General features: G+C 57.1%; 7 protein-coding genes across 7 annotated transcripts; 4 read left to right on the forward strand and 3 right to left on the reverse strand.

The window, feature by feature from the left end:
* Positions 1-1,425: 1,425 nt before the first annotated feature.
* SPSK_01648 (uncharacterized protein) lies at positions 1,426-3,096 on the forward strand (the record flags this gene model as incomplete). The annotated part of the gene is made up of 1 exon (XM_016728556.1): positions 1,426-3,096. The coding sequence occupies one exon, from the start codon at positions 1,426-1,428 to the stop codon at positions 3,094-3,096; it is 1,671 nt and encodes a 556-aa protein (XP_016589798.1).
* Positions 3,097-4,072: 976 nt separating this feature from the next.
* On the reverse strand, positions 4,073-4,531 carry SPSK_02026 (uncharacterized protein; the record flags this gene model as incomplete). The annotated part of the gene is made up of 1 exon (XM_016728924.1): positions 4,073-4,531. The coding sequence occupies one exon, from the start codon at positions 4,529-4,531 to the stop codon at positions 4,073-4,075; it is 459 nt and encodes a 152-aa protein (XP_016589799.1).
* Positions 4,532-4,624: 93 nt separating this feature from the next.
* On the forward strand, positions 4,625-7,171 carry SPSK_01471 (uncharacterized protein; the record flags this gene model as incomplete). Its single annotated transcript, XM_016728383.1, has 3 exons — positions 4,625-4,703; positions 4,815-4,885; positions 4,985-7,171. The coding sequence occupies 3 exons, from the start codon at positions 4,625-4,627 to the stop codon at positions 7,169-7,171; spliced, it is 2,337 nt and encodes a 778-aa protein (XP_016589800.1).
* A 448-nt stretch (positions 7,172-7,619) lies between these two features.
* On the reverse strand, positions 7,620-8,972 carry SPSK_01739 (uncharacterized protein; the record flags this gene model as incomplete). The annotated part of the gene is made up of 1 exon (XM_016728645.1): positions 7,620-8,972. One exon carries the CDS (start codon positions 8,970-8,972, stop codon positions 7,620-7,622), a length of 1,353 nt encoding a protein of 450 aa, XP_016589801.1.
* Positions 8,973-9,501: 529 nt separating this feature from the next.
* Positions 9,502-10,249, reverse strand: SPSK_01938 (uncharacterized protein; the record flags this gene model as incomplete). The annotated part of the gene is made up of 2 exons (XM_016728836.1): positions 9,502-10,107; positions 10,223-10,249. 2 exons carry the CDS (start codon positions 10,247-10,249, stop codon positions 9,502-9,504), a joined length of 633 nt encoding a protein of 210 aa, XP_016589802.1.
* An 878-nt stretch (positions 10,250-11,127) lies between these two features.
* Positions 11,128-12,471, forward strand: SPSK_01742 (uncharacterized protein; the record flags this gene model as incomplete). The annotated part of the gene is made up of 4 exons (XM_016728648.1): positions 11,128-11,245; positions 11,305-11,674; positions 11,767-11,916; positions 12,045-12,471. 4 exons carry the CDS (start codon positions 11,128-11,130, stop codon positions 12,469-12,471), a joined length of 1,065 nt encoding a protein of 354 aa, XP_016589803.1.
* Positions 12,472-15,286: 2,815 nt separating this feature from the next.
* SPSK_01455 (uncharacterized protein) lies at positions 15,287-17,971 on the forward strand (the record flags this gene model as incomplete). The annotated part of the gene is made up of 1 exon (XM_016728368.1): positions 15,287-17,971. The coding sequence occupies one exon, from the start codon at positions 15,287-15,289 to the stop codon at positions 17,969-17,971; it is 2,685 nt and encodes an 894-aa protein (XP_016589804.1).
* Positions 17,972-18,181: the final 210 nt, after the last annotated feature.

Raw genomic sequence — 18,181 nt, forward strand, 5'->3', positions numbered from 1 at the left:
TCCCAGACGCAACCTGCTGCCAGCCGCATCGTGCCGTCGTACATTGCATGAAATGCGTCAAACAGACCTTCTCTCCAGCTAACGATACGACTGGCCGGCCGCCAATGATTAAGCTCCCCTAGAGGCCGTCTACGCGACCATTTGAAGGCCACCCAACAGGCTGGGCCACTTTGCAAGTGAATGGGACGGATGACATGAGCAGCCGCGCTACCCTGGCTCGCTTTGCTCCGGCGTACTTGCGGTACCTCGTCGCCCACTGTAACTCCTCTCTTTCGCAAGTCACGGCCGCTCTTTATCCTTCTCTAGTCTCTCTTCCTCTCCGCCATTTCTCGCCCGGAGCTGTCCTTTTGTTTCTTCTCTTTTGTCGGATTCTTTTCTACCTTTTCCTTTTATAATTTTGTCCTCCTTTTCTCATTCCTCTTCCTCCCACGCCGACATCGAAGACTCATCGCATCGTGGCAGCTTCTCGTTCTCCGTTTCGATTTGCGTCTCCGTCTCGTTTGCCCGTCCTCTGCGCCTGTGTCTTTCTTTTGCCTCTTTTGCTTTCTTTCCCTATTCTATTCGTCGCCTGCTCTCTTCGATCGCCTCCAACTGAGCACCATCAGTCTGTCTCATCTGTGTCTCTTTACGTTGGCCAAAAAGCCAAGCCGATTCTGCCGGCAAAATGCCTCTGCCTCTCGTTGCCAAAGGTGAGAACGGAACCACCCACGATCGACCCCGCCTACCGTCATAGCCCTTTGCGGTCTTCCCCCGAAAGCCCCAAGCGCACACCAAAATGTACCCCCAGAACCCGCTAATATCCCCTGTTACCGCCCCTCTTCTCCCCCACCTGCCCTGCTGCCCTTCTATTTCCAACTACCACAGTATCTTACACCCCTAAAACTCGCCCCTAACACAGCAACTTGTCACAAGCGCCATTGATCGGCTGCCCACTTTCCTGCACCTTCCCGCCGCCAGGCGCTCCTGCAGGGCACTTTCCCATGACGGCACGTGCACTATGTCTTACAAGAAGTAGCCCTGGACGGCGGCGGCAGTGAGGTTGATTCCTGGTGGCAAGAGGGCTGCCTCACCCAAAAGTTTGCCTCATCGCCAGGAATTGGGCTGCCTAGACGCTGCGTTACGCACTCGTTTCTGGTGGCCGTCTTCCTCTTTCTCAGCCTTTTCTGTCTTGTTTTCCCAACCGTTTCCAATCGAAATTTCGATTGGTTTTTTTCTGTCCATTTATTCACTTGCTTTTGCTTACTTTTGCTGCCCGCATCATCCATACAGCGGCCAACAGCTGCATCTCGTCTTTTGCGTCAACAAGCGAAAAAGGCGGAGCGCCCCAATTACACCATATCCCACCAGCTCTCTCTTTTCGTTGATTCATTTTGTCTCCTTACTCTCCGCTTCCTCACGTCCTCATCGCGTAGCCCACTCTTCGCCATGCCTCCTGTTAACCCAGTGATCGTCTCAGCCGGCTTCATCGCCATTTCCGTGGCCGTCGTCGCCGCCATCGCCGTCTATGAATCCCCCGAAGTCCGCCGCATGGCTGACGACCTCCGTCGCCGTATTGCTGTTGCCATGCAGTCCCTCAACGACTCCGTGAACGGCGAGGGCACCGACGAACGGAACAGAAACAGACAGCACGAAGGCGAACCTGTCTTCAACCGCCCCGAGGACGCCGAGGGCTTCATGCTCTCGCAAGGCCGCCGCTCGGCCGGAGACCCGGGCGTCGTGGCCGACGAGGAGTCCCGCCGCCGCCAGCGCGAGGAGCTCCTGTACTGGAACCGCATGCAGATGGAACGCAAGAAGGAGGAGGAACGCAAGGCCAGAGAGGCGGCCCGTACACAAGCACGGACGGGCGAATCGCCCTCCTCGGCGCTGGAAAGCCTGCAGAGAGCCACCCGGGACGCAGCCGCAGCGGCCGGTATTTACTTGCCATCGCTGGGTGGAACCCCGGCCCAGCCTCGCAGCAAGACGTCGTTTGACCAGTTTATGCGCCCGGATCACAACGCCGACCGCGGTACCTTTGTCGTCAACACGGGCGCCGATCTGATGAGGATGAGTGACTCGCAGCTGTCGTCGGCCGAGGACCCCCTCAGCAGCGGTATGCTCCGTCGCCGGCGGCCCGAGGGCGTGCGTGGTCTTCACACTGCTGCGCTGTACGCCAACCCGTTCGGCGACGAGTACGGCATTGAGATGGACGAGCACGACGACGACCATGGCGTCAGCAACGGGCGCCGCCACACGGCCGACCCGACGGCCGCCGAGGCGTACAACGCGGGCACTGCCTACCTGATTGCACCCGACCGGGACGAGACCATGTCCGACATCTACAGCGCGACGGAACCCGACACCAGCACGAACCACATGGACGCCGTGTTCGATCCTCTGCCGGCGATTCCCGAGGCCCGGCAGACCACCCGCGCCGAGGTCTTCTTTGACGTCGACAACTACGCCGACGAGGTCAAGGCCGCGGCCTCACCCGCCACGCTCGCCGCTGCCCAAGTCGACTCCCAACTGTCTCTGCGGCTGTTCCGCACGCCCGAGGACAATGCCATCGACGACACGGTTGTTCTGCCCGGCCAAGATTCCCAGGACGCCACCCAAGACGCCAACCAGGACGCCAACCAGGTCAACACCGAGGCCTATAACTCCATCCAGGCCTGGGCCCAAAACTCCAGCAGCCTGCCCGGCTTCTACTCGCCGCTGCCCGTCACACCCTCGGTCGGCATGTCCGAGCCGTCCATTATCAGCGGCGGCGAGATGACGCCCACCGGGTCCGTGTCTGTGTGGGGCGACGACCACTCGGTCGTTGACCATGCCGATGCGCAGACGGACAGTGTCCCAGAGCTTGTCCCGGTGGCAGCAGCACAGATCGCGACGGCACCGTCCGTGCCCTCGACCACACCGTCCTCGTCTGCCGCCGTGTCCGTCGCCGATGCCGGCGCCTCCGACTATGGCGTGCTCAGCGAAGCCGACGACAACGGCGACAACGGCGAGAACGGCGAGAACGAGAGCGAGAGCGAGGGTGTCCTGACGCCGACGAGCTGGTCCGAGGTGGGCAGCGTCGTGAGCGAGAGCGATGCAGGTGTGCACGCCGTGCAGGCATAAACTATTGTGTGGCAGTTGTTTGATCGTTTGCTTTGGTCTTTTGATTTGGTCGTTTCTTGCTCTTCATATGGATGGCGTTTTATACATCGGCTGGACCAGGGAGGAGTTTATTTACCGGCTTGTTTCTTTTTTTTTTCCCTTCTTTTCTTCTTTGCTCCTCCATAATTGTGCCTACTGTTTATCCTCTGCACATTGATCGCCCGACTGGGATATCCCTGAAAAGCGAGGGAATCCAATGGAGCGTTGCGTGTCGGGTAGCTTTGCCTCAGACGTGCATTGAGCAGGATACACCACGTCCCTATGAGCTTCACAGCAGAACCTACTCATAGATATGCAATCCAACCAGTTCCACACAATAGGCGATGAGGGGATCTCTCCGTTCTTGGAACTGTCTTCTTCGGAGGGGAAAGGCATAGAGGTTAAATATTTTCTTATTTTCTCATTCATGACCTATAGTCTCCGCGTATTCCAAAGGCATGTAACTAAATCTGGACATTCTCAAGCACCATACATCATACCTCTTTTACCAGAGACTTCGAGTTGCATTGAAAATCACGACACTCGCTAGACAATCTGCTAATCCGTAAAAGATCCTCCCCGCCCCCCTCCCCCAGAACTTAATACCAAACGGGCAATTGTTCAGTGTGCTGCACTGGGCAGAAAAGGGTTGAGAAGGACTCGTCAGCCAGTTGACGCTCATTGGACCACCGGCCCAGCAGCCCTGTTGCGCCTTCCTGCGAATGATAATGATGCAGCCCCCTGTCGTGGATAGCCCCACCTTTTTCAGATGGGCTCCTTCTCTTTTAGCGGTCACGTCTTCGCGTTGTCAGTGGCCTTCATCCTTCGCTCCTGCCTTATGCCGACGCACCACTGTAGTTTTTGGTTTGGCCTGTTGCATTCTGACACTCATGCCCTCCTGCTTCCTGGCTCGGTCTCTGCAGTGTGGACCAAGATTCGCCCGATTCTTACAGTAGGCTTATTCTTTCGGTCCCCGCCTCTTCTGTTGTAGGAACTGTCCTTTCGTCCTGTGTGGTGTCCAGTGTTCAGTGCTCAGTGGCTCCAGTGTCCTTTGCAAGTTCGTTGTAGAGGCGTTCCTGCCCACTTTCGTCGCCGAATGTGCCGTGACTTCCCTGTTCGTCGCTGCTGGGGCCCCTTTTCCCTTTCCAGTCGCCGAATCCATCCCCCTCTCCTTCCGTTTTTGCTTCTTCTCACGAGGCTGTTGTGATTGTTTGCTCTTGCCCGTTTTGTTCTTGGTTTTCCCAACAAAAGGCACGAGGGTAAACTCACGATCTTTTTTTGTGGTGGCCCTTGTTGGCCGCTTGTCTTGCTTCTTATATCTTTTTCGGTCTTCTCGTCGTGTTCCTACTTGGCGGCTCGCTAGGCTGCCCCCAATTCGAGTTTCTCGTCCCCGTACTCGTGCCAGCATCATATTCATTGTTGCCTCCCGGCTCATTAGCGAGGACGACTGAAATCCGGCAGCCTGCTACTATCAAACGACGACGAGAATTAGCAAAGTAGACAAACGATCATGCACGGCCTCCTCCAGGCCGGCCTCTTGCTGGCGCCGGCGCTGGCCAGAGGCGTCGGTGCCACAGCATCGCCACAACGTAAGACATGGAGGAACCGAAGTTGCGGAGGCACAAGACGTCCCGGGATCATGACGTGACGCTCGTGCCTTATTCCTATCTCCTGAATGTCGGGGACTGACTCTCTTCTAGACGACAAGCCGTCGGCCTTTGTCACCCTTGATGTTCCAGATGCCGGCCTTGAGAACAGCACGCCGTTTTTGGTACGATATTAGCCCGTTTGGATTTATGTCCCGTACAATTCTGTCGCCGAGCAGTCGAGCCCCTTTGGCACAGAGCCACTAACTTTTTGAAACTGGCAGACCTTCCGCCTCGATGTCTTTGAGTCACTCACCCCCTGTGGCACCGCCAACGTCACCATCAATGGCGAGGCCCTTCCGGAGGACGGCAAGCTCTCACTGCCGCTGGTCCCCGATTTTCAGGCTTTGGACACCGCCGAAGCGGACACGAACGCCGACGAGACGAGCAACAAGGACACGCCATCTGCCGTCATCAGCTGGGGGAGCGACTGTGTTTCTTGGGGTGGCCGGGACCGTGAACAGGTGATGAACCTCCGTATCGTTTCTGTCAACGGTGTGGCCGTCAACGACGACGCCGCCAAGGCTCCCACAACCGTCCGTTTCCGCCAAATCGCACCCGCCCGCATCGTCCTTATTCAGAACGCCGCCAGTGCCTTCCATTTCAACGACGAGCACTTCAAGCCTCCGACGACTTTGACAGCCTCGGCTGACACGGCTGTCGACACCGACGACAGTGACAACACCTCCGACAACGACGCTGATGCGGCCGACCTCATCGCCTGGGAGAACAGCCTCATCATGATGCACCGCAGTGTCGCCCTGCTGCACCACAGCATCGACGCCCGCGAACGGTACATCGTCGATCGCTTCGGCCCATCTGCGTCTCCTCTTATCGATGCCCATAAGTACGGCGCTGGCAAGAGAGGTGGCCCTTGCTCCGGCGTTACTTCGGTGATCGGCTCGGTCCTGCACAAGGTCGCTGGCACTGCCAAGTCGCTCTACGGCGAGCTGATTGCCAACACGTTTGGCGAAGACACGCCACGTGGCCAACCTGGCTGGGCCCCGCCACATGGCCATCACCACGGCGCTCCTCAAGGTCCTCGCCATGGTCACCCGAAGGGCCAGCCTTTTATGTTCCGCCCCTACTGTGTTCCTGAGCATGGCCGTGCTGGTCCGCCGCCTCCGCCGCCGCCACCACCTTCATTCCTCTTCCACTGCTCGTCCGTTTTCGCGCCTCTAACTGCACCTGATGACGAACTGACGACCCCGTCGCCACCGCCGCCGCCGTCCAAAGGTTTCCGGCCGAAGCATCCTCATGGCCCTCCTCCTCCAGTCTCTCAGCCTTCCAACGACGAGGGTCACCATCATGGCGGTCCTGGTCCTGAAGGTCCTTCCTGGGTGGGTATGGCTGGTGGTGGTCGCTTTGATAAGCGCCCTGTCAACAAAGGGGGCGAATTCCGCGGCCGTAAAATGCATGGCTATGGCCCGGATGGCCCCCAGCCACGGGTTGCGTGGAAGCATGGCCACCATGGCTACGGCAGTCACCTGTTTAGGCATGCCCCAGTCGCGAAGATGGTCGCTTTCTTCAGTCTGGTTCTTATCCTTTTGTTCGTCTTCGGTCGTCGCTGCCGCAATCGGCGTGTGAAGGAACGCCTGCTTCGCCGAGCCAATCGCCCAAGAGGCTTTCGTAGGTTTACAACTCGCTTCCAACGGAGTACTGAGGGGTCCCAAGAACGTCACGAGCGCCAACAAGATCGTCACGAGCGTCGGCAAGCCCGTCGTGAGCGTCGTCGTGAGCGTCGCCGCGAACACAAGGCGTCTGTTCGCAGTTTCTTCCGTAATATACGGCGTTTTGTGTTCGGAGGTCACAATGGCGATGAGAAGTTGGGCGAGCCCAACACCAGACCTTCGGATCGCACGAACCTCCGCACACCGGCTGACGGTCACATTGTGACCAGCACGCCCCCGTCTCGCCAGCACTCGCCCGCCCCCTCTCTGGAAGACGAGATTGCCGAGTTCCGTGCCGCAGCTGATGTTGTTGGCCAGATGATTGCCGCCGAAGAGGGTCGCGCTGCCATTGCGCAGACGGCCGAGTCAAGACGGCAGCAGCAGGACGACGACCTGGAGCGGGCGATGCACTCAGTGTCACCACCGGCGTCCCGGAATGCCATACGTCCGGCCCCTGTTTCTGCTTCTGCTCCTGCTGCTGCTCGTGCCGCACCACCACCGGCACCAATAGCACCCTACCGCCAGCCCCCACCACCACCGCCGCCGCCGCCATCCGTGGTGAACACATCCAACGTTGTTGCCGGTTACGGCCGGCGCGACGCGGCCGGCATTGATTCGGACTTTGATGATACCGAGTCACTGCCGCCTGCGTACTCCCCTGACGACGACGCATATGTCAACTTCGTTGAGGCGTCTTTGGTTGCGGACGGTTTCCAGTACCACCCGGGCGCCAACCATTAAGTTCAAGAACCACCATCGAGTCAACATACAAATGACCGCCTAAACAAGCTAGTGTGCTTTGAAGCGAGCCATATACAAACATTTCTGGGATTTGTTGTCTTTTCTATTGCGCGGCATATCGTGATGCTCCATATTCTATGTTGTCACACTTTTTCTATTTTTCACTCTTCTCGATTTACGCAGCAGCACGATTTCCATTGGGTTTCTTTGTTTTCTTCCTTATTGGTATTTTCCGGTGTTATAAGTTGCCAGCAAGCTTGGGCCACAGGTACATTGTTGTTTGTTCTTATCTTATGTTTTATACTGTATATTTCCTATGTCATCGTCGGACCATCTATTTACAGGCAACGCAAGGTTCGCGCCCTTAATTAAGGCAGATAGTTTTTCTTTTTTGGATCACACAAACATGGATATTTGATATATTTTGGACTACTGATAATTGCTTCCTTCATGCCTGCCCATTCTTTGGTTTTGATGATGCCCGCAGGATAAACGCATCATAATTTTGCGCTACGCGCTCCATGCCCTCGGCCAGTGTCCACTTCTTGATGGCACACACACGCCGACAAATGTCTTCAAGTGCAGCATCCATTGCCGGACCGGCGGTATGCAGATCGCTTTCAACCAGAATCCGGTCTTCCGGGCACGCCGCAATGACTTGGGCTGTTCGTTGGCACCCGCTCTCGGTGCTGCAGTTGACAGCAGTGGAGAAGGAAAAGTAGATGGCCGAGGGGATGTGGGGGTCCAGGTACTGTCGCAGCATGTCGACGGGACCGCTGAACGAGTGCAAGCAGATGGCCGGTGGGAACGGTTTGGGCGTGGCCACAACCTTGCCATCGTTAGAGTGACTGCCGTCGTCCTCGGCGCCCTCCTCGCTGTCACTGCCGTCGTTTTCGATGCCCTCGATGCCGGCGATGCCCTTGATTTGGTGCCGCTCGCGCCGGGAGAGGACGGTCCGCGCATGGCCACGCCAAGTCGCAGCCAACGTCGAAAACAGCAAGCCATGCGCCTGCACGCCGTGGACGCTGACGGGCCGCTTCAGTTCGGCCGCCAGCCGCAGCTGGCCCGCGAGAATGGCCACCTGGTGTGCCGGCTGCACACGGAACGGCGACAATCGCCGGCCCTCGCGGCCACCCGGCGTCAGTCCTTCGGCCGCTGCACTACCGCTCTCGACCGCCGGTTCGGGGACGCGGAACGCTTTGTCAACGCCAATCTCACCGACCAGGGCCGTTGGATGGTCGATGAGCCGTTGACGCGTCTCGGCCAGAAAGGCAGACAACGGCCGGACCGCAGGAAGACTGTTGGCCAGCGCATCGAGCGCAGACAACAGGGCCGCCGTCTTGTCGTGGTTGTCTTGGTTGTCTTGATTGTCGTCTTTGGCGTCGTCCCTCTCCGTACCCAACGGTGGGGAAGGTGTCAGGACCGACGCCAGGTGCCGTCTCTTGTCCTCCATAGATACGAGGTCTACACTGCCGCTGCCTTGTCCTTTTGGCAAAGCACCTGCCGCCGTATCATCGTACAGCTGATACGAAAACCAGGGGTGCCAGCCAAAGGCCGGAACGACCTTGGGGTCGCCGGCGCCAAGCTGTGCCACCAGGTCCTGGTCCTGCGCTCGTGTCGACATGACCGTCAGTGCCGCCGTTCCCATGCCCGATATTGCGTGCAGCGACGCCATCGTGTCGGTCGGGTGGCAATGGGCATCGTAGATGCGACCTGTCTGCCAGGGAAAGATCTCGTCTGCATTGGGATCGTCCAGACGCACCGCCGCCTGCGGCACATGGACGTCGCTGTCACCGCACATTATGCGGAGTGTGAGGACAGTTGAATCGGTTGATTGAGGCACACTTGAAAAATATTGTTTTGGATGAAAGTGTTGATTTTAACAGCTATATATAGTTGATGTGCTAAATGATTAAAAAGAGATGTCGTTGGCACCATGCCCTGTTACACGTACTAGAGCTAGCGGAAGAGTCATCAGGCGGGATCAGCCGGTGGGGTTTTACAGCGGGAGCAACCCACTAAAACTTGCCCAACATGGAAGGGCTCCAGAAGACTGCAGACTGGACGACGAAATACATGAACAATCCCATCACAGTCACCACGTTTGGTATAGAGGGGAGTCGAGGGGCTCACACTTTGTGATTGCTTTAAAATTCATAGTACTCATAGTATCATACCATCGCTGCACGGCCGGTCCACGGCAGCGCAATGCCTATACCCAAGGCGCAAAAATGACAACAAAAACGCCGTACACCAGCCCAGTCTATATGTACAATTTGGCCATCTTTCCCTCGTAGCCCTTCATTTGTGCGTTTCTCCTCTGGCTGCAGTTATAGCGTCTGCCAGAAGTAGTTGGCGTAGAAGAATCGTGAGAACTTCTTGTCCATGTTGACCACATGCACGTCGCCCTTCCGGTCGTTGCGGATCACCGCCCGCGACCATTCGCCGTCGTGGCCCGCGCCATCGCGCTCGAGTTCAATTCCCAAGCTGCGGTAGACGCGCAGGCGCAGCAGCACCTCGTCCTCGGTCGCCGCGGCCGCCGCGCCGCTGCCACTGCCGCTGCCGCCGCTGCCGACCAGCGGGCCATCGTCTCCTTGCAGCTCCAACTCTTGCAGACGCGCCGAAAGATCCGCTGCCTGGGCCGACAGCCGCTCCGTCTCCATCTCGAGGTCGGACGCGGCCTTGGCCACGCGAAATTTCTGGGTGTCGAGGTGCGCAATCGTCGGCGCGTGCGCGGCCGCCGCGTGCTTCGACGCGAGCTCGTCGTGCTGGGCGCCGAGTGTGTTGAGCTGGCGCGCGAGGCGCTTCATAGACGCCTCGGCCTGTTCAACCTGCAGCTGGCGCGCTTCCTGGAGGGTGGACAGCGATTCCTTGATGCGGGCGACGGCGGCCTTGTCGGGTGCCGTGTTGAAGTTGTCGACGGTGTGCTGGATGAGCTGGAGGGAGACAAGGAAGGTTAGCAGGTGGATTAGGTAGACAAAATGCTGTCCCTGGCATCGTCCTCCCTCGTCATGGTGCCCCCATGGTCTCTTTTCTCGGCTCAAAACGTACCACGGACGGGTCTTCTTCGAACAACATGATGGGCTGATTTTGAGGTATGGAGATGCGATTTTTCTGGTCGTACTTTGTGAGGACGTCCGTTGCGATGCGTTGGCTGTTCAATCTATTCGCGAAACCGTTTCATAAGGTGTCGTCGCGGTGGTTGTGCTGTGTTGACATTGTTTAAATGGTTTTGCCGCTCACTTTCGTCGCGAAATGACTATGCGCGTTTTGCTGCCATTAATGAATGGGAGCGCGTCGCTGGGGTGATTATCTTATCGGTGACCATCGCTCCTTCCCCGACGACCCGCCAATTATTGATGGAGAGAAACAACCAAAAAACCTGCCAACGCCGTCATCGATCTGCATTCTTATTTTGTTATAAAAAAAGTTTTGTGAGCAAATGAAGATATTTGATGAATTGACGACTGCAGTGCCTTTCAATACGGTTGACAATTACTTGTGGTGGCGTCATAAAAATGGCCTTTTGTTTACCATTTCGCGAAAGCACGACATAAAGTGTCTCCCAGCGATAGGTAAAACAGGAAAGTACGATTCATGTATTCTGCATCATATCTCAATGCTACCAACTACCTACCCATCTTGTTCAGACGGCCGGTCCTGCCTTCCTCGCCAACCAAAGTTCGTGTCTTGGGCGGCTGCTGATCGCACCTGCCCGCTTTCATGAAGTCACATGCCGCTATTACGTCGTGCACACGGGCAGGAACATGGTGGCCTGCAGCAGGCCGAGGAGCTACTTCCACAACTTCCCCTCTTCTCTTTGCTTTTGCGAAATGCAAGGTCGCTGGGGTCGGTAACACACAGCGCTGCAAATTAGCGTCTTAGCGCCATGCAGCTTCACCCACTAAACCCTGTGTGGCCCCTCTCGATCTCCCCAAGACCCAAATCACAGCGCCATGCGCGGCGTGTGTCTGGACCGTCGGAGGAATATCTTACACCGCAGACTACGTCGTATTAAACTTACAGCGGGAGAGCGCTATGACGACGTACCGCATAGGGGCAAAAAGCGAGCGCGTGCGCGGTGGTGGCGGAAAGGGTGGAGTTTCGTGGGTGCCTGCTGCTGTCTGCTCCAGTTGTTCCTTCCCTGTTCACTAGCAGGTTTTTTTGCCCGTTCCTTCCCCAAGCCCAAACTCTCGTTCACTCCACGAGCAACTTCCACTCACAACCTCCTCTATCCGCGTTAGCCAACTTGAGCTTGATTTCCTCCCTTTCCTCTTTGTTTCTCACTCTACTATCCCACCACCACATTGACGATATCTACAAACGACGTTTCCCTTCATACGTAACGACACAACCCGACGGCACGAACCGACAACGTCCACATCCGCTTCGCGCCACCGACACACGACACCCCCAAAATGACGGCTCTACCATGTACGTCGCGCGATCACCACTTGTGAAGCTTATCCGACCCTTTTCCACATACACGGGCTCTTCTGTCCGGTTTGCCCCCCTTTCTGCGATAGTAATTGCTGACGCTGTCTTTCTTCGGCCGACCAGACGCTGTAGATGCGGAGACGTACGTGTCTAGATAGCTTCTTCTTCCTTGGCCTCCCTGGCCTCCCTGGCTTCCCCCTTGCCATTTTTGCCGCGATCCGCCAACTCTCCGGCTCGGTGTCGGCCATGTGGCTTGGCATTGATATGCTCCGCGGCGCGCAATCTCGAAAGACTGCTCACGTGCCATTGTGGCCGCTGCAAATACCGTGCCGTGCTCGGCTCTAAGACTGTGCAGCCGAGCCGAAGAACATGCCGATTGTCTCTCAACTACCGCGAGACCTCTCATACGCTGACTTTTTGGTTTTTCTTTGTACAGTTCGCTCAACCCGGCGGAGCTCCAGGTGCTGCGCGCCCAGTTTGAGAAGGAAGGCGACATGGTCGGCGTGCAGACCAAGTTCAACTTTGCATGGGGCCTCGTCAAATCCAGCGCACGTGCCGATCAGCAACAGGGCGTCATGCTCTTGACCGAGATCTTCCGCACGTCCCCCGAACGCCGCCGCGAGTGCTTGTACTACCTGGCCCTCGGCAACTACAAGCTCGGCAACTACGCCGAGGCACGCCGCTACAACGACCTGTTGCTCGAGAAGGAGCCAACGAACCAACAGGCGTCGAACCTCAACACACTGATCGACGACAAGGTACAGAAGGAGGGCCTCGTTGGCGTCGCCATTGTCAGCGGCATTGCCGTCGTGGCGGGCGTCGTCGGTGGTGTCCTGCTGCGCAACATTGGCCGCCGGCGGTAGCTCTGATGAATCACCTTCCCGGCCTGCCGACGGTGTCTCTCCAAGCGCCGACCGACGGTCACCAGGAACCTTCCCACACGAATCAAACCCATACAACACATCATCCAACAACCACGAAACAAAGCTGGACCTTTTTTCTATATCCGGGCTGGGAAAGGAAAGGGCAAGGGGAGTTTATTTTGCATATTTGCCTTTTTAGTTTCTCGACATGCTTCTCGTCTTTGTCTCATGTCTTTTTCTGCCGCCATTTACCATGCCGGTTGCATCGTCCTGACGTCCTGACGTCCTTCCTTCTTCGAATTTGTGTTTTAGTACCGAATAATGATTATATAACAACCAGCCACGCCCGACTGCATCTTGCGCCGACACCACCCCTTACAACTAAAAATAACGACAAAAACATTCAAAAATTCAACGTCAATACAAAGCCTACCAAAGAAAATCAAAACCAGGGAACGGACAGGAATCCAAAGAAACGTACACTGCTGGGTGCCCTCTCCTTTGTCTCCGCGGCAGGAGGAACAGAGAGGGTACAACCGTCCCAAACCAACGCCACTCTCAGTATATAGCTAAATGCACATGAATCGAAATGAATTTTAAGTTCAGTTTGTACATTGCGAGCCAGACACGCAACATAAGAAGCGTAGTCGTTTGTCTTGAAGACACCGGCAAACCCATGTTAGTGTGGTTTGTTTAGACATATGCACGTTGCCCTGCAGGTGATGTAAAGCGGCAGCCAAAATAAGACGCGTGTTATGCATGAGCGTGACAGGGGAGGATGGCCTAGCCAGATGGGCTGAAAATGGCATGGAGTTAAAACGTCATGAGCTGAGGGTGGATTTGCATGCGTTCAGGTTTGCCGTCCATCGCCATGCACCTTTGTCTGACTGTACAAAAATATGTGGTTTGTCATACTTGCACCATGTACAGTGTTTCTGCATCTTATCAAGAAAAGTCCTGTCAACTGTGGTTTTATTTAATGAATTCAGTGCCTGGATTTTGTTACTTTCCTCATAATATTTTGTAGTAAATATTCTCATATCATCTGCCAAGCTGTCCCGTGAGAAACGGCGTGTGAAGCATGTGGCTAAGTTGAAGTGGCGAGGCTACTGGTCAGGTAGTCTTGCGGTATTCTATGCTACCATTGCTGCCTCCCGGGCCTCTCAACAATATTGCCACCCAAAACGTAACTCGCGGGAGACGGATAACAAGCCCTGGCCATCAAAACTCACCGTTGTAAAGTCTTCGGCCTGAAGGTTTGGGCAGTTGTCTAACGGATTGTTTAAAAAGCGGCCATATCGTGGCCGTTTGCACTTGCCCCATAGAAAATAGCGACTGTTATGTCACAGAGGGCCTGAAAGGCAGGAACGCCTCACAGTGTCAATAGACGGCAGTCCTCTCCATAGCAACCTGAAGACATTCACTGGTGTTGTCTTCCAATGAGCAAAAGAAGATAAAAGCCGCGCAGTCATTATCGGCAGCAGGCTCACTCTGCACAAACAGCACGTCACACCGTCACAGCATCCTGACAGTCCGGTGGTACGTCATTCGTCGACAACTGTCATCCACTTGCAGTTGTTTTGCCCAATAGGCCCAAGACCTGCACTAAGAACTTTATGCTCCTTCTTTTGCTGTCTTTGACTTTCTGCGGCTCCCAAGCGGCTTCCAGAAAGCAACCAATCTCCACAACTTGTCATCAGGCTGCGTTTTCGATTTGGGTGACTAAAATTGCCGTGCCCGTGGGCCTTGTTCTTTCCCTCGATTCCAGTTTCTTCTTGGCCTCTTTTTCTATTTTCTCGCACTCCTTTGCCCGTCCTTTGAATCCGTATCCTTTTCAGTCTCATTGTGCCCCATACATTGCCCTGCGACTGCCCTGCAGTCATCGGTCGTCACTTCCTTGCGCAGCAAACAGTGCAGCAGCAACCAAGCTGAAGTGCCCCCACACTGTGCCGACCGCGCCTGCCGTTTTCCACAGCACACTTTTGCCCATCACAAAGCAGCGCTGATTAAATGTCGCCATCCACCAAACAGCGAAATCAGCCCTTCTTCACAGACCTGGACGCAACACCGCACAAGAGCGTGGGAACGTGAAGACACAAAGAGAGCAGAACAGGAGGGTTGCTGTCCCTCATCTCCAGTTGACCGTTTGATCACTCGCCCGCCAAACAGCAGCGCCCAACGAGGCTCTCCAGTGTGCCACCCGTTGGTGCCCCTTTTGCTCCGCTCCTTTTTGGACATTTTTAATTCGCTTTCTTATTTTTGGTACTGTTATCTGTCTCTCACATTTCTTTCCCCTTTTCATCACTCTTCTCTTCGCGTGATCAACACAACGCACCGCGAACTTGTCCTGCGGCTTTCTACACCCTTCGATTACCGACCGTCTGCTTCCTGTAGACTTAGGCAAGTGGGTCCCGTAGTCCCCTTGGTTCCGCCTTCCTTCCGTCTGTCTCCTTCCCGGCACGTCAACCCAACACCTTGGGCGTCTAGCCTGACAAACTTCCCAAAAGCAATTATCCGAAACCTCCTACAGACAAGACACCGCCATCAACAGCGACCATCCTACAGACAAGACGCTCGGACGTCTTCCACGACCCGGCCGATACCTTGAACCTTACCCGAACCCTATTTTCTCCCCGGCAAACGCATAGCATACGGCGCCTGCTCCGTCGCCATCTCTCGGCTTTTGCCGTTCGCATCGCCGCGGCTCTCCTGCAACGGGAGCAGCAGCCAAGGGGCAGTCCGCGGCGACAGTCCGCGGCGGCAGTTCGACTAGACAGCAGAGACTGCCTTGCCCGTTGCCAGCACAGCCGCCGACATGGCGTCGGCGTTTTCCCCGTCCCGGCAGCGCCTGGCCACCAGAGAAGGCTACGATGTTGCATTTTGCCACAACTGCTTCCATGAGTGGTACCTGAATGTCGGTGCTGCGTCGCCGCCTCCGCCGTGTCCACGCTGTGGAGCTGAAGTGGTCGAGATTGTACGTCGCTCGTTTGCCCCAGGAGCCCCTGCGGAGATCCGCCTCGCCTCCATCCATTCTAACCACGTTCTACAGGTTGAGGACAGCGACAACGATCCACGAGGCTACCAGCAGCCTGGTGGGCTACCTATGTTTGCCGAGGTCCTCATGGGCCTTTCGGGTCTCGGGTCCTTGGCGCGAAACGGCAACCGTTCGGACGGCCAGACGAGCGACGCTGGACACGACAGCCACGACGGCCGAGATCGAAACGCCCCCTACGACCCGTTTTCGAATCCTGGCGGCCCTGGTCCTGGCCACGACAACGGTCACCGTCACGACGCGATGGACGCTGCGAACGACCCACTGGACGACGATATGTACTCGGACCCGGACGAGGCCGACATTGACGTGGAAGAGTACCACGGGCCGAACAATGTCTACATGTACCGCTCCACCCAGCGGTTTGGACCGGGCGACCCCGACGACCCGCACGACGACCCGGCGCTTCTAGGCATCGGGATTCATACCTACAATCCACAAGCGGCGGGTCCGCCTCCTCACCTGCGGTCCCCAGTGCCGGGCCAGCAGGCACGAGAAGCGCCGCCACAGGAGCCACCCCTAGCTCCCCAACGAGAACCGCAGGAACCGCCGCGACGGGTGCCGGCGGCAGACCCCGCCGACCCCCGAGCTATGATCGACACGTTTATGCAGTTCATGCACGGTCTGGGTGATGGCAACCGAGCTGGCCGTTCCGGCCCCGAAACGCTGTTTTCGGGTGGTACGAACAACAACCAGGGCGGAGCCAACGAGCCCGGACACCCCGGTCGCCAGAACATGCCGGGAGCCATACCGCAGCACCGGACTACGACCATCAACACCAACTTTGGTACTACCAGTTTCACCATTGCCACGGGGCCCTTGCAGCGAGATGCTGCTGGTAACTTCAGCACCGTCTTCGCCAACATCATGGGCAACGTGGGCCCGCCCAACGTCGACCGCCAGAACCCAAACCAGAACCAGCGGGGGCCGGGTGGTGCGAACGGCGGCAACGGCACCCTCCCACCCTTCTCGGATGCCCTGCAAAACCTGCTCGCTATGATCGTCGGCCAGGGCGCCGCAACTGCTACCTTCAATGGCGATGCTGTCCACTCGGACGAGGCTTTGGACCGCATCATCACGATGCTGATGGAGAACAACCGCGGCCCGACTGGTGCCCCGCCAGCCTCTCAATCGGCGTTGGATGCGCTCGAGCGCAAGAAGGTCGACGCCAAGATGCTCGAACCCGACGGTCATGCCGAGTGCACCATCTGCATCACTGAAGTGCAGCTCAACGAAGAAATCTTGTACTTGCCGTGCAAGCACTGGTTCCACGAGGAGTGTGTCGTGACCTGGCTGCGCCAGCACAACACGTGTCCTGTGTGCCGGCATGCCATTGCGGGCAATACGAATGCCGCACCCAACACGGTGCCCAACAATTCAAATACAACCCCAGGTGCGGCTCCTCCAGCCGGTCAAGGAGCACAGCAGCAGCAGCAGCAGCAGCAGCAGCAACAACAACAACAGCCGCAACAGCCGCAACAGCGACCCATCGGCGACTTTATGCGAAACCACCGCATCAACGCCTCGACGCATTTGGCCGACCATCTGCAGTTTCACCAGCAGCAGGTCAACCGCGCCCGCCTGAACGCGATCCGTGCAACTGCGAATCGCCCGCCCGAGTCGGGGCCGGTGCCGGTGCGTGGAGCTGGACCGAACCTGAACCTGAACGTGAACCTAAACCCGAATCCTTTCGGGGCCTTTGGCGGCGGCGCCTTTGGATCGCCCGCCGGGTCTCCGTTTACAGGGTCGCCGTTCAACGGGTCACCTTTCCAGCAGCCCTCGCCGTCTCCGACGCCGTCATCCACGACGCCCCCGCCCTCGTCCTCGCACAATGCCAGCCACTATCGGAGCTCGCGCGTGCCAGAACGCGAGGCCGCGGCCGAGCGCGAACGCCGTCGCCGCGACTCGCACTCGCCCGGTGCTGGCCCCAACGCGTCCAACCGCCGCTTTAACCTGGCGTCGCAGACCGACCGCCTCCGGGAGCAAAGGGAGCAGCAGCAGCAGCAGCGGGAACAACAGGAGCAACAGCGCGACCAACAGGCGCGCATGGGCGCTTGGATGGACTACGACGAGTTCCCGTCAGCTGCGTCGGCATTTTCCACGCACGGCCACCAACGGCCCAGTCAGACCTCGAGCCAGACCCCAGGTCAGACTCCGACGCAAAGCGGCAGCGGCAGCGGCAGCAACGGTGCGACGCATTATTTCTGGTACAGCAGCATGGGCCCGACGCACACCGGAATGCCGAATGCGAGTGGTGGCGGCCACAGAGCCGCCCCTGGCCAGGGCAACAGCGGATACAGCATGGACCCCAGCTCGGGCGGCAATGAGAGCGATGTCCACAATGCCAACAACAACGATGCCAACAACGGCGGCGGCGGCGGCGGGTTTTTCAGCACCCTCTTCCGGGGTTTCGGAAGCGGCAACTCATCTAACACGAGACGTCGGTGAGGCGCCGGTTGTGGGAACGAAGGGAGAACAAAGTAGGCAAAAGCAAACATGAGAGGATACAAAGTGAATAGACTGGGAAGTCCAGGCAAATATACAGGGAAATTGTGTTATTCAGGGGCTTGTTTTTCTTTACTTTTCTTTGGCTCTTTGGCTTGGGAGTCCTTTCCTTCTTGTCACGATGTCGCCCACTTCCTTCCTCCGGTGCACTAT

The sequence above is a fragment of the Sporothrix schenckii genome (genome assembly GCF_000961545.1).
Source record: "Sporothrix schenckii 1099-18 chromosome Unknown Cont42, whole genome shotgun sequence".
Classification (NCBI taxonomy): domain Eukaryota; kingdom Fungi; phylum Ascomycota; class Sordariomycetes; order Ophiostomatales; family Ophiostomataceae; genus Sporothrix; species Sporothrix schenckii.